This window comes from Mirounga leonina, unplaced genomic scaffold (genome assembly GCF_011800145.1).
Source record: "Mirounga leonina isolate KUSES-001 unplaced genomic scaffold, KU_Mleo_1.0 Mir_454, whole genome shotgun sequence".
Taxonomy (NCBI): domain Eukaryota; kingdom Metazoa; phylum Chordata; class Mammalia; order Carnivora; family Phocidae; genus Mirounga; species Mirounga leonina.
Genome location: NW_023270763.1, coordinates 15,112,943 through 15,128,078, shown reverse-complemented (window position 1 = coordinate 15,128,078; position 15,136 = coordinate 15,112,943). Strand labels below are relative to the sequence as shown.

General features: G+C 37.1%; 1 protein-coding gene and 1 long non-coding RNA gene across 4 annotated transcripts in view; both read left to right on the top strand.

The window, feature by feature from the left end:
• Nucleotides 1-2,299, top strand: part of LOC117999534 — a 48,734-nt gene extending 46,435 nt beyond the window's left edge. Inside the window, exon 3 of the long non-coding RNA XR_004676284.1 lies at nt 1,978-2,299. This is a non-coding gene — a long non-coding RNA (uncharacterized LOC117999534). The remainder of the gene's footprint in view (nt 1-1,977) is intronic.
• The window catches only part of TPST1 (tyrosylprotein sulfotransferase 1), a 159,411-nt gene that overhangs the window by 94,998 nt on the left and 49,277 nt on the right, over nt 1-15,136 (top strand). For all 3 annotated transcript variants that reach the window (XM_034988736.1, XM_034988735.1, XM_034988737.1), the window contains one exon: nt 5,514-5,712. In XM_034988736.1, the coding sequence (XP_034844627.1) occupies nt 5,514-5,712 (199 nt within the window). The remainder of the gene's footprint in view (nt 1-5,513; nt 5,713-15,136) is intronic.

The following is a 15,136-nucleotide window of genomic DNA, read 5'->3' as shown; positions in this document are numbered from 1 at the left end:
TCAGTCTACCTTATCCATAATTATCAGCATTGAATGCTTATAGTGATAACCTGATCATGTCAATTCTGTGATGAAAACCCTTCTATCATTTCTCATCATTTTCAAAATAAAGCCAACTTCCCAGTCATGATATGCAGACCCTATGTGTGACTCCAGGGTTTAACACAGATGTGTTTCAGAACTCAGAAATATTTGGATCTCAGGTCATATAATGTACATAACACATATTATATAATACCTTCTGTTCTGTGTCAGCACTGTGTAATCATACACATTAATGTTTCTGCATCAAAGAGTATGATTATTTATGCCAAGTAGAATAAGGACTCTAAATACTATCAGTTCAGGTCATGTTTTGCTGCCAAATGAAGGCAGGAAAATGTTGAGTTTTTTAGAGTTTTTTGGATTTCAGAATTTGAGATAGGAGATTATGGCCCTATAGATATTCAATGGTCTGCTGGAACTGGTCAACTGCAGTTGGTGATGCCATGTTGGTCATTTGAAATCAGCCATGGTAGGGGTATTTATGCCATGGACATCAGTAAATGCAACAAATAGCTTTTCTGCTCCCTGGAGATCAAGTTGTTAAACATTACCAGCAGAGGATTATAAATGCCTATTAGATGTATAGTATATATGTATATTTTTACCATTGTGGCAAACCAATTTGCTCACTCTTCACAGCATAGAGCAAAAGGCTGAAGTTTCCAGGGAAGCATAGAATGTAAAAATTAAGAAAATCAATAGGATGGCAATAAGAGAAACTGGGAAAAACGGGAACTTTGGAATTAGACAGACGCGGATTTGAATTCTAACTCCACTAATTCCAGACTGTGTGATCCTTGGTAAATCACTTACCTTATCTGGGTCTCAGTTTACACATTTGAAAAATAAGGACTGATACCTTTCTCTTAAGGTTGTTTTAGGGAGGGGCGCCTGGGTGGCTCAGTTAAGCGTCTGCCTTCCGCTCAGGTCGTGATCCCAGGGGGGATCCCCGCCCAGCAGGAAGCCTGCTTGTCCCTCTCCCACTCCCCCTGCTTGTGTTCTTTCTCTCGCTGTCTCTATCTCTGTCAAATAAATAAATAAAATCTTAAAAAAAAAAAAAAGGTTGTTTTAGGGATACAGAAATTAGATATCACATACAAAGTGCCTGACATAGAATGAGCAGAAAATGATATTCTATGTTTATTATAAGCCTTGCTTTTCTGGAAGTATTTATTTCTGTAGACATGACTCCCATTCTAACATTCCTAATGCCCCCACAGAAAAATATCATGCAGTTTAGCACTTGTGTGTTTTCTGGTTAGTTCATCCTGTGTCCCTTGACCTTCCTTTTTTTTTTTTTTTTTTTTTTAAGATTTTATTTATTTATTTGAGAGAGAGAATGAGACAGAGAGCATGAGAGAGGGGAGGGTCAGAGGGAGAAGCAGACTCCCCGCTGAGCAGGGAGCCCGATGCGAGACTCCATCCCAGGACTCCAGAATCATGACTGGAGCCCAAGGCAGCCGCTCAACCAACTGAGCCACCCAGGCGCCCCTCCCTTGACCTTCTTATAAAGATGATCCTTGACTTCTCTTGAGCATGTTTGTGTAAACTAAATTTATAGGCCTGTGCTTTTTTTTCCCCATGAAAAGCTTTTAGTCATTGACTTAATAAACATTAATTGAGCATCTATTACATATTAATGTGCTACGTGTGGTGATAGTGAGATTAACAAGACATAGACCCTCCTTATACTTCAGTGGAATGATAGATAGTTGGGCAAGGAAGCCAACTATTTAAATGCAGGGAAATTAGGAGGCTTCTATAATCAGCTGGGTGAGAAGTGATGGTGATATGAACTAAGATAATGGCAGTAGGAATGGAGGAGAGCTGTTTCACTCAAACATAAAGACTATAGAACTGGATAACTTGGAAATGATCTTGCTTTCTTTCTCCCTATCCCATCTGAGATCTCTGGCTTTGCCTTCTGTATAGGTGGTGGTGCCATTTATCAATATAACATGTACATGAAGAGGATCAGATCTTGAGCAGAAGATGATGGGTCCAGTTTTGGACCATCTTGCTTAGTTTTGAGGTGTGTATAGGGTATCTGGGTAGGGTGACCATATAATTTTATCATACAAACTTGAACATTTATGAGAGTGAGTAGGATGTGCTCTTAATAATGAAGGCTGGGGCAATAGGTATAATACTGGACCTGTCCTGGAAAAACCAAGGATGTCAAGAAAAGATCAATAAATATCAATAAATATCAAGCAAAAAGTATAGAGTGAAAAGAGCAGTGGGTTAAGTGGAATACTGGAGAAATTTTTTTTAAAATTTAAACTCAGTTAATTAACATATATATTATTAGTTTCAGAAGTAGAGTTTAGTGATTCATCAGTTGCATATAACACCCAGTGCTCATTACATCAAGTGCCCTCCTTAATGCCCATCACCCAGTTATCCCACCCACCTCCTCTCCAGCAAACCTCGGTTTGTTTCCTATAGTTAAGAGTCTCTTACGGTTTGTCTCCCTCTCTGATTTTGTCTTATTTTTCCCTCCCTTCCCCTATGTTCATCTGTTCTGTTTCTTAAATTCCTCATATGAGTGAAATCATATAACTGACTTTCTCTGACTTATTTCGCTTAGCATAATACCCTCTAGTTCCATCCATGTCGTTGCAAATGGTGAGATTTCATTCTTTTTGATGGCTGAGTAGTAGTCCAATTTGTATATATACATCTTTTTTTCATTTTCAAACTTTTTTAAAAAATCAATTAATTAACGTAATATATTATTAGTTTCAGAGGTAGAGGTCAGTGATTCATCAGTCTTATGTAAGACCCAGTGCTCATTACATCACATGCCCTCCTTAATGTCCATCACCCAGTTACCCCATCCCTCCATCCCCCTCCCCTCCAGCAACCCTCAGATTATTTCCTATGATTAAGAGTCTCTTATGCTTTGTCTCCCTCTCTGATTTCTTCTTGTTTTATTTTTTCCTCTCTTCCCCTATGATCCTCTGCCTTGTTTCTTAAATTCTGCATATCAGTGAGATCATATGATAATTGTCTTTCTCTGATTGACTTATTTTGCGTAGCATAATACCCTCTTGTTCTATCCATGTCGTTGCAAATGGCAAGATTTCAATTTTTGATGGCTGAGTAGTATTCCATTCCATGTGTGTTTACACACACATATACATACCACATTTTCTTTACCCATTCATCTGTCGATGGACATCTGGGCTCTTTCCATAGTGTGGCTATTGTGGACATTGCTGCTATAAACATTGGGGTGCATGTGCCCTTTCGAGTCACTGTTTGTATCCTTTGGATACATACCTAGTAGTGCAATTGCTGGGTCATAGGGTAGCTCTATTTTTAACTTTTTGAGGAACCTCCATACTGTTTTCCAGAGTGGCTGTACCAATTTGCATTCCCACCAACAGTGTAGGAGGGTTCCCCTTTCTCTGCATCCTCGCCAACATCTGTTGTTTTCTGACTTGTTAATTTTAGCCATTCTGACTGGTGTGAGGTGGCATCTCATTGTGGTTTTGATTTGTAGTTCCCTGATGCCGAGTGATGTTGAGCATTTTTTCATGTGTCTGTTGGCCGTTTGGATGTCTTCTTTGCAGAAATGTCTGTTCATGTCTTCTGCCCCTTTCTTCACTGGATTATTTGTTCTTTGGGTGTTGAGTTTGTTAAGTTCTTTATAGATTTTGGATACTAGCCCTTTATCTGATATGTCATTTGCAAATATCTTCTCCCATTCTGTGGGTTGCCTCTTAGTTTTGTTGACTGTTTCCTTTGCTGTGCAGAAGCTTTTTATCTTGATGAAGTCCCAATAGTTCATTTTTGCTTTTGTTTCCCTTGCCTTTGGAGACATGTCTAGCAAGAAGTTACCGTGGCTGAGGTCAAAGAGGTTGCTCTGTGTTCTGCTCTAGGATTCAGATGGATTCTTGTCTCACATGTAGGTCTTTCATCCATTTTGAGTCTATTTTTGTGTATGGTGTGGAAATGGTCCAGTTTCATTCTTCTGCATGTGGCTGTCCAATCTTCTGAACACCATTTGTTGAAGAGACTGTCTTTTTTCCATTGGATATTCTTTCCTGCTTTGTTGAAGATCAGTTGACCATCGAGTTGAGGGTCCCTATCTGGGTTCTCTGTTCCATTCCACTGATCTGTGTGTCTGTTTTTGTACCTGTACCATACTGTCTTGATGATGACAGCTTTGTAATACAGCTTAAAGTCTGGAATTGTGATGCCACCAGCTTTGATTTTCTTTTTCAACATTCCTTTGGCTATTCGGGGTCTTCTCTGGTTCCATACAAATTTTAAGATTATTTGTTCCAGTTCTGTGAAAAATGTTGATGGTATTTTGATAGGGATTGCACTGAATGTGTAGATTGCTTTGGGTGTCCTGGAGAAATTTTTAAGAGGAGGGAAATGTGACCATTGAGACAGGAAGGAAACCTGGAGTTAGTGGTCTCACAGAATCCCAGGGAATAATCATTTTATTTTCTCTTGTCTTTTGTTTAGGAGTGGAGTCCCTTTGAGGGATTCATCATCAGAAAATGATTATCTGCAGTGAGAGGTCATATACTTTTTAAAAAGGGATTTTACCTCTTATTAGAATACTAATTTGAATGACTTCTTATGTATTATGATATAAAACTCTCAAGTTTTATTAAGCACTTTTGTTTTGCAGTCATTTGGCCAAAATCTGCTAATTCAGATCCAGTTTAAATCTAGGTGTCACTTTATGTTTATTTTATTTATATTTATTTATTTTATCCTAAGATGATGAGTTATTTAGTCATATATAGTGAGTATAACCATTACAAGCATAAAGTAAATTTCTAGATCAAGAGATAGAATACATTTATTCTGTAATATTGAAAATCATACATACACTTCTTTTCCTTCTTTAGAAAAAAAGGTTCTTTAGGAAGTCAACAGAAAAATAGAACAAATGAATATTTTGCATTCTTAGTGGACTATAGTTGGCTATTTTCCCCCTAATATTTTATTATGAAAAATTTCAAACATACAAAGAATCGAAAGAATTATACCTACTAGCTTTAATTAATGTATTGCTGTCTTTGCTATATCACACATCTGTCCATCTGTTTGTCCCTCTAATCATTCATCAGTCCATCTTATTTATTTGTTTAATTTTGATGCCTTTCAAGTAAGTTGATTGGCTGTTTTCCTAAGCAGTCTTAGCGCTGTTATTTTTTTTGTGGATGTTGTAATTAAGTTGTTAACCTGTTTTGTGCGGATGTTTTCAGCTGACCATTTTTCCTGTTTCTAGAAATACAAAGTTGCCAATAATAGCTGTCAAATTTAGGACATTAAAAAAAAGTCTGGGAAATAGTGTTATGTCCCCTTTCTCAATAGATTTATAATCCAGACACTTACAGTTTTTAAAGTTATCAAAAATAATTTCCATTGGTCTTTTAACATTATTATTTTTTGGTATTCTAAATAAATACTTATTCATATTCATATTATATTGTTTTTAGAGTGGAAAGATCTACAGACCAAGTCATCAAGCCAGTCAATGTGGGAGCACTATCAAAATGGGTTGGGAAGATACCCCCAGATGTTTTACAAGACATGGCGGTGATTGCACCCATGCTTGCCAAACTTGGATATGACCCATATGCCAATCCACCTAACTATGGAAAACCTGATCCCAAAATCCTTGAAAACACTAGAAGGGTAAGTGAGATTTTTAAAGTGAATTGATAAAACTGGATATGGAATTTGGGCCCTGAAAAGTTTTTTCTTATTTTGCTTCTTATTTTTTATGAGCAGAAATTTAAGTTTGAAAAATTGTATTTTAGAATGCGTTATCAAGAGAACACTTACACTGCATTTTAAGGGTAACTGTGACTCTTCCCAGGAATTATGGGGACAATTATTTAATCTCCTTTGTCCAATTTCTAGAAATGGTGCTTATTGTTGGGGAGATTTATTCTCATAGCTGATTACCACAAATTTGCCAGAAAAACCAGAATTATTAGTGACCTCACTTCTAGGGTTTTTTTTTTTCCCTTTGAACCTAATAGCTACTTTTATTTATTTATTTATTTATTTATTTATTTATTTTAAAGATTTTTTTATTTATTTACGACAGAGAGAGACACAGAGAGAGAGGGAACACAAGCAGGGGGAGAGGGAGAGGGAGAAGCAGGCCTCCCGCTGAGCAGGGAGCCCGATGCGGGGCTCCATCCCAGGACCCTGGGACCACGACCTGAGCCGAAGGCAGACGCTTAACGACTGAGCCACCCAGGCGCCCCTACTTTACTTTTAAACCTTTGTTTAAATGGGGCATGATTTCTTGATACTTGAAAACTGAATATTGGCTACATCAAAAGAATTATTAAACAGGTGTAATAAGTTACCTTCTGATTGAAAATTGCTATTAAAGTGTAATTACGGCTTTTAAAAAAATAAATTATGCTCACATCTTTATAAAATATTGTTTTAGAAAAGCTGAAAACTCAAAGCTAATCTGAATATGTACCTTTCCCATGTAATTTATTTCAAATCAGAATTTTCTTTTTTTATTGTTGTAAAAGATACATAACATCAAATTTAGCATTTTGACAGTTTTTAAGTGTAGAGTTAGCGGTATTGAGTACATTCACATTGTCATGCACTGCCACCACCATCCATCTCCAAAACTTTTTCATCTTTCTAAACTGAAACTACATACTCATTACCCTTTCCCCCTCCTTCCAGCCCCTAGCAACCACAATTCTACCCTCTGTCTCTACATGCATTCTTTTCTAAAACTGCAGTTTAAACAACACAACTATGTTAGCATAAGTTTACAGATAGGCTTGATTTCCAGATTAAAATTCCTTGCTTTTCTCAGGTATTCTCTTCCTTATGTTAGTGTTCTTCTCTCCCTACAATCTTATATCATCTCTTTATTCAGTCTTTCTTTTGATACCTTTAATTGACAAACACACTTACCTTTCATGAGGTTAATTCCATGTGGATTTTTTTTCTCTTATGTACTTTAATTTTCCTTTCTCGGTTCATTAGTGGCTATATATAGGAAGAGCTAACTTCTTCTAAACCATCATATATATAGCTAGCTTTTTTATTTTTTAAATAACCCTTATTCTCTTTATGATTTCATATATACAGACATTTTATTATAAAAATATAAGGTTGGTGTATATAAGTTATAAAATTAGAAAGATGAGAACAAAATTGACTTATGTTACCAACCATACACATGCCATTCTTAATATTTCAGTGGATTTCCCTTCCTTTTTTACCTATTGTTAAACAAAGGTAAGATTGGGGCACCTGGGTGGCTCAGTTGGTTAAGCGACTGCCTTCGGCTCAGGTCATGATCCCGGGGTCCTGGGATCGAGTCCCGCATCAGGCTCCCTGCTCTGCGGGGAGCCTGCTTCTCCCTCTCCCACTCCCCCTGCTTGTGTTCCCTCTCTCGCTGTGTCTCTCTCTGTCAAATAAATAAATAAAATCTTAAAAAAACAAGACAAAACAAAACAAAAGGTAAGATTGCATTGTTTTATACTCTTGCACACACACACAGTTTTGTATCCAGCCCTTTCCTTGTAATAGTCATGAGCGTGTTAGCTTATTTCTTTTTTTTAAGATTTTATTTATTTGACAGAGAGCAGAGGCAGAGGGAGAAGCAGACTCCCCACTGAGCCCGGAGCCCAATGCAGGACTCCTGACTGAGCCACCCAGGCACCCCCGAGCATGTTGCTTTTAAACATAATTTTTCATGGTTACATAATATATTATCATACGAGCCACCTTAAATCCTTTCTGAAACACAGTAGTAGGTCAGTAAATGAATGAACAAGTAAGATATATTTCCCTGGTATATGTTCTATAATTCATTTTATCATTTTCCTTTTGTTGCTTATAGTTTTCTGTTTGACAAATTACACTACAATGAACATCTTTGCACAAAATACATTTTAGTTTCTTTTTTTTTTAAGAGTAGACTAATGAAAGTAGAATTAAACCAGGTCCAAGTATCTGAAACTTTTTAAGTTGCTTGATATATGTTGATATTTCTTTTTAACCTTTTGAACTATCTGTATAATAGGTAATTTTATTTTTTATTTTTGTTAATTTTAATAGGTTTCATTGATTAATATAATTGAACATTTCCCAGTTGGTATTCATATATTCTTTTATGAACCATCTTTGAAGTTTTAAAAAAGTTCACATGCTGCTAAAGATGAAGTACACATGAGTCTAACATCCATTATCATAGTCTTTGATAAACTCTTGGTAATTGGTAATTCATAGCTTTCTCCTTTGTATAATAGTGAAATGTTTTTTATAAACCAGAAACATGTACAAATGATATTCAGAGGTTTTCCAGGCAGTAGTAGTTTTCCTGCATGCAAGTTGACTGGCTAGATTATTCTTGGCCTGCTTGAGTGGTAGGTTGGGAAGAATGCTGTGGTTTGAATCCATGTGACTAGAAAATTTGTTTCATACACCCTTGTGGCTTTTTAAAGGGTTTCTGAATGCACACTGCAGCGGTGGGGGGACCTTTCCCTCCATCTCTATTTCTGAAGAGACAAATAATTTTGAGGGAAAAAAAGATAAAGTGTGAACTATAATTGCATCTTTGAGCACTTCATGATAATACATACTAGCTGACATTCTTGTTTTGTGGAGTTGGGTTTCATAGCCCTTCTTGTAATCTAAGTCCTGTGTTTTTTCGAAGCTTCTTTGCTTGCAAAAACTCAGATGCTTATATATCCAGCATTGATGATTATGAAGTTTCATAAAGTAATGCTTAAAAAGTGATCTTTGATTATCAAGTGTGATGTGAGAATGGCTCCAGAGAAAGAAGGTGGCTAGGGAGATTATTCCCTTTATTTATGGGATGGGAGTGGAAAGAAATACACATTTTGACTGGGAATATAAAATCTGAAGCTCCAGGCCTAAAAGTGCTGGATTTCATATAATTCTGGGTAGTCTAGAAGCATTGGTGTCTGAGTCAACATATTTTGGGGACACATTGCCCAATTTTGAACAGAAAATCATGTGCTTGTTGGTTGCTGTGACTCAGATGGTAAATTGGAAATTAAATGCTAACATATTCCATTCTCTTTCCCATCATAGTCTCTAATCCCAAAATTGTGGCACATTTAAGTAAATAGTGCCCTCTTGGTTGCAGCCTTCGCCTTCCACTCTCCCATAGGTTTTTAATCTTTTTAGATTCACAAACCTAATTGAGAATCTGATTAAATATATGGATCCCTACCTTAGAAATAGAGACACAGAGATGCACAGAATTTTACCCACAATTTCAGTGAATTCATAGATGTCCCTGAAGCCCCTCAGATTAAAGACTTCTGTTTTGTAGTCTCCTTGATCAGGCTCATCCATTCATGTGGCTTTGATTACAGCCTATTTGCTGATGTATCTCCCCGTGGATTTCTTTCCTAGGCCCCAGGTTCCTTATTTCCAACTGCCTTTTGTATATCTACACCTACATGCTCACAAAGATTTCAAACTCAGTGACCAAAATAGAACTTACTTCCCGAACTTACTCCATTGTAGGCAGAAGCTCAATGGAAATGTTCACTAAACTGAGCAGGAATCTAGAGTAGGGGTGGAATAGGCTAGCTCATCTGTACTTGAAGCATCTGTGAGCCACTGAGCAGATAGGAGGAGCAGAGTCCTCAGGGCACTTGAATCAAGCCAGAAAACAGTTTAAAGACCTGCTTACTAAACCTGAAGAGAGCTGAAAAGCAGATCAAAGTATGAATGGACTATGCAGTTGAAAACCTGAATAGACACACTAATAAAGAGCAAGTAGTCAAGTGGAAAAGCAGGTATCAGGAGGGTTCTTCGAAGGCTGCAGAACCCACCGTAGCAAGCAAGAAGGAACTTGATATAAAGCATAGGAACTATTGGTAGAAGTGTTAGATATTGTTGATTGCCTGTCCCATCTTTTCCTGTTAGTAGGAACTATGTCTTAAAAAATAAACTAAAAATTCCCGGTATTAATTTTTCTAGACTTTCTTTTTTTTTTTTTTATAAAGATTTTTATTTATTTATTCATGAGAGACAGAGAGAGAGAGGCAGAGGGAGAAGCAGGCTCCCAAGGAGCAGGGAGCCCGATGCGGGACTCGATCCCAGGACCCTGGGATCATGACCTGAGCCGAAGGCAGACGCTTAACCATCTGAGCCACCCAGGCGCCCTAATTTTTCTAGACTTTCTTATAGGTGGGATAAGCATGTGGCCAATTTTTATCTAGGCAGTGCTATATAAGGAGATGTCTGCTAGGGTTTTCTGGGAGACATTTAACTTTCTGAGAAAATAAAGAATTGTATGAAGAGAGCTTATCCTTCCCTTCCTGCTTTTGAACATTGCTATGGAAGAACACCAGGTGTGGCTCTGCTGTAGCTACCCTGATATCACTGATACTCGGACGATGATAGAAGGAAGACAAAGAAAGAGCCTGGGCCCCTTGATTTCTGAGCTACTGGGCCTAGCTCAGGACTGACCATCTACCTCACCTCTGTCCTTATTATGTGTTTGAACTACTCTTAACCAATTATTCTGTAATTGTATCTTAACTGCTAGTGGAGTCCTATTCCTGAGTGTGTGGAGGAAACAAAGCCAACCCAGTGAGGCAAGCAGAGCGAGTCCAAGAAAGAGTGTGGCACTATTTGAAGTCCTGGTTGTCTGTGAATATCATATTCAACTCTGCTCTTGCCACAGTTACGTGAGACATTGTCATTCACATCCAGGAAAAACCCCGCCTTGGACTGCTTTACTTTAATTGGGCTTCTGGGCCATAGTAGGAATATTACAACTAATACTGTTCTTGGTGAATTTGAAGGATGATAAATCTTAAGCTATTCCTCATTTCCTTGATTTCTTGTACTCAAACTTTAGCTGTTTTAGTTAAAGGAATACTTACCACATTCTCTTAAAATTTTCATAGACCTTCAAAGCAACAACTATAGAATTAGATTCAATTCCTTATTCCAGCTTTTTTTTTCCCCCAAGTATTTTGCCTTGATTTTGAAAACAGGCAGAATTGTTTCCTTTGGGCATTTTATGAAGAATATATGAGGAGGTGGTACATTTTACCATCTCTCAGAATATACCTCAGTCTGTATTTAGATCATTTTAAGACTTTAATTATTAAACAGGTAATTACTAAATAATTGCTCTAGGCATAACACCTAGTTGCTTCAGAAGAAACAAAGACTGGCTTTGTATATAGGAGGAAGATGTGGGTAATTAGAAAAGACATGACATAGAAATAATAAGGTAATGATAAGATGACAGAAAATTTTCCACTGTGTTTTAAAGGCATAAAAACTGGTTTTAGAAACTCAGGAATTTGTCCACTGGGTCAGTCTCAAAATCCGAGACTACCCCAAGGGAATATCCACAAGATTGTGCCCTGACTCATCCTTCTAAGTCAAATCTTTGTTTCATCTTCTCCGTCACCATTTTGGCACAGTCATTCACAAATGTGTCCCAATAACTTGTGTTTTCTGCCAGAAATCCTCTTGAGGGTCATGAATTTCATGTATTCATATTTGCTGTGTAAAGCAAGTCTTCTTCTTCTTTGTCTTTTGCTTACCTAGATCAAATGTCAAAGGAGCCCCTTTGTTATGTGTACAAGCCACATCTTCCTTACTTGTGTCATTCCTGATTTAATACATTTAAATTATCTTCTTTAATAACAGTTGTCTTCACATGTGATCCTATCTGAAGACCTATGGGGAATCCAGTCTCTTAAAAGAAGCAGGTTCCATAGTTCCTCTCATATTTCTCTTTCTGCTTTCATTAGTGAGACCATCTTTTTTTTTTTTGTAATTAATTTCTTCTTTTTTTTTAAACTTTTTTAATTGTTATGTTAATCACCATACATTACATCATTAGTTTTTGATGTAGTGTTCCATGATTCATTGTTTGTGCATAACACCCAGTGCTCCATGCAGAACGTGCCCTCTTTTAATACCCATCACCAGGCTAACCCATCCTCCCACCCCCCTCCCCTCTAGAACCCTGTTTGTTTTTCAGAGTCCATGGTCTCTCATGGTTCATCTCCTCCTCCGATATCCCCTCCTTCATTCTTCCCCTCCTACTATCTTCTTTTTTTTTTTTTTTAGTGAGACCATCTTTTGAGGAAGAGAGAACACTTGAAGCTAAGAGGTTTGGTTGGGTAGCTATTTACAGTTTCCCTTGGAATTCTAAAGAAATCAATTCTCTTTATGTCAATTAATACCTGTTTTTAAACATTCAGAAATGATACACTAAACAATAATACCCAACTCTTAGAAAATCCATGTCTATAATGGGAATATAATAAACCAGAATAATTAGAAGTAATTTTATACCCTGTGCTCTTATTCAAGGGAAAATAAGGGAGAAGAAATTTCTAGGTTAACTTAGTATCAGATTACCAGTGCCTGCAATAGCTTTGTCCAATTACCTTTTAAAAATTCCATAAACGGGAGCCTGGGTGGCTCAGTTGGTTAAGTGTCCGACTCTTGATTTCGGCTCAGATCATGATCTCAGGGTCCTGGGATTGAGCCCTGCGTCGGGCTCCACGCTCAGTGTGGAGTCTGAGATTTTCTGTTTCCCTCTGCCCCTCCCCCACGCTTGCATGCACACTCTGTTTTTCTCTCTCAAAATAAATAAAATCTTAAAAAAATAAAATTAAAATTCCATAAAGATACTTTAATAAAGAGAAACATCATTGTAAAAGAAAGGTATGAAAAAGCTTTATGCTAAAGAATGGGGAAATTTTCTAATAAGTTTATCATTGATTACATTGAGGACCACATTCATGTCACTTCCTTAAACCCAAGTTTACCAGTGGTCACAAAGAAGGCATAATAAGGCTTGGACTCACCTTTACTATCCATTTGCAACTCCAGATTGGAAGAGCTGCCCTGACTAAAAAATCAAGAAGTTAGAGTTATTAGCTGGTCTGCTAAAAATCCTAACCCTATCATTTCCCCTTTCTGTAGTCACTCTATCTTTCTGAATCCACTGTCAAGTCACAGCTCCAGGTAAACAACATGTCTGAAGTATTAGGAACATGTGATAAAGGGCAGAATTGATGCTACAGAAAATCAAATGAATGACATAGCACACTTGGAGTGCTCTTCTAGGATGCACAGTGAAAGGACAGAGATGGAAACGATAGGTAAAAGGGAAGTATACATACAAAAGAAAGAAAATTGGAAATTAACCAATGAATAATAGAAATCTCTAAAGGAAAAATCAGAAGAAATAGAACAGAAGCATTAATCAAATTTGTCATTGTAGGAAAGTTTCTAAGGCTGAAAATGACCCGAAGAATAAAAAGGGCTTACTATTTTCTAAAGAACATATGAAAAAATGTCTGTACTATATTTTGGTGGTATTTAAAACATTTCAAAGATCCTGTAGGGGAAAAAAAACCCTGCATATAATGAAGCAGAAAACAATGGGTTACCTACCAAAAAAAAATGAAAATTATGCTGGTGGCAGAATTATCTTTTGCAATACTGGATGTTCGAAAAAAAATGGAGCAATGGTTCTTAACCTGCATGTACTTTATGGTGTCTTTGAATTCCCTGAAATAATACAAACTTATGTGTGTTGATGCAAATTGATTTTCCTGGAAATAGAATCTGTATCTTTCATCATATTTTCAAGTGAAACAAAGAATCATAATGGAGCAATCTTCATAGCACTTTTTCTTTTGAAATAATTTAAAACCTAGAGAAAAGTTACAAGAGTAACACAGAGGACTCCTGTATATCCTTTCTCAGATTCACTAATCTAACTTTTGGCCAAAAGTATGTCCTTCACCAACTCCCCCTGCCCTTCTTCCCTCTCTCTCCCTCTCTCTCTGTATGTGTATAAAATTTACCAGTTTTACTTTTGTCTTACCATTCTCTCATTTTACACTAACACACATATACACACTATATTGTATTATGTTACTTATTCATTTATAATTTGAGAATTGGTTGTATACATCATGCCCCTTTGTTTTTAATATTTCTTAAAAACAAGAATATTATCTTATATAACATCAGTACAGTTTATCAAATTCAGAGAACTTCACATTGACACAATGCTTTTATCTAATTTATAGTCTGTATTTCAGTGATGTTAATTGTCTCAATAATGTACTTTCTTGATTTTTTTCCCTCACCAGTACAGGTTTCAGTCTAAGATTACATATTGTATTCAGTTTCATGTTGTTTCAGTTTCCTTTAATCTGTAACATTTCTTCATATGTTTTCTGTCTTTCATGACATTGACATTTTTGAAGAATTCAGGCAAGTTATTTTATACAGTGCTCCTCGTTGTGGGTTTGTTTGATGTTTCCTCATGGTTAAATCAGATGGTGCATTCCCAGCAGGATACTAGATATATGGTATTGTTTCATTTTTAAGGAATCACATCTGGAGGCACATTATATCCATCTGTTCCTCCTTGGTGATGTTAATTTTTCTGTTTGTAAAGGTGTTTTTCCAGTGTCTCCACTCTGTATTTATTATTTTCTCCTTTTCATTTAAAGCAACTTTGCACTTTGAGACTGTGCAAATATCAGATGCCTGAGTGGCTCAGTCAGTTAAGTGTCTGAGTCTTGATTTCCACTCAGGTCATGATCTCAGGGTCCTGGGATCGAGCCGCACACTCCACACTCAGCGTGGAATCTGCTTGATACTCCCTCTCTCCCTCTGCCCCTCCCCAGCTTGCATGAGCTCTAACTAACTAAATAAATAAAATCTTTTTTCTTAAGATTTTATTTATTTATTTGACAGAGAGAGTAGAAGCAGGGGGAGCGGCAGAGGGAGAGGGAGAAGCAGGCTCTCCCTGAGCGAGGAGCCAGTCGCGGGACTCAATCCCAGGACCCTGAGATCATGACCTGAGCCAAAGGCAGATACTTAACCAGCTGAGCCACTCAGGCACCCCAATAAATAAAATCTTTAAAAAAAATTTTTTTATTGTTATGTTAATCACCATACATTACATCATTAGTTTTAGATGTAGTGTTCCATGATTCATTGTTTGTGCATAACACCCAGTGCTCCATGCAGAATGTGCCCTCTTTAATACCCATCACCAGGCTAACCCATCCTCCCACCCCCCTCCCCT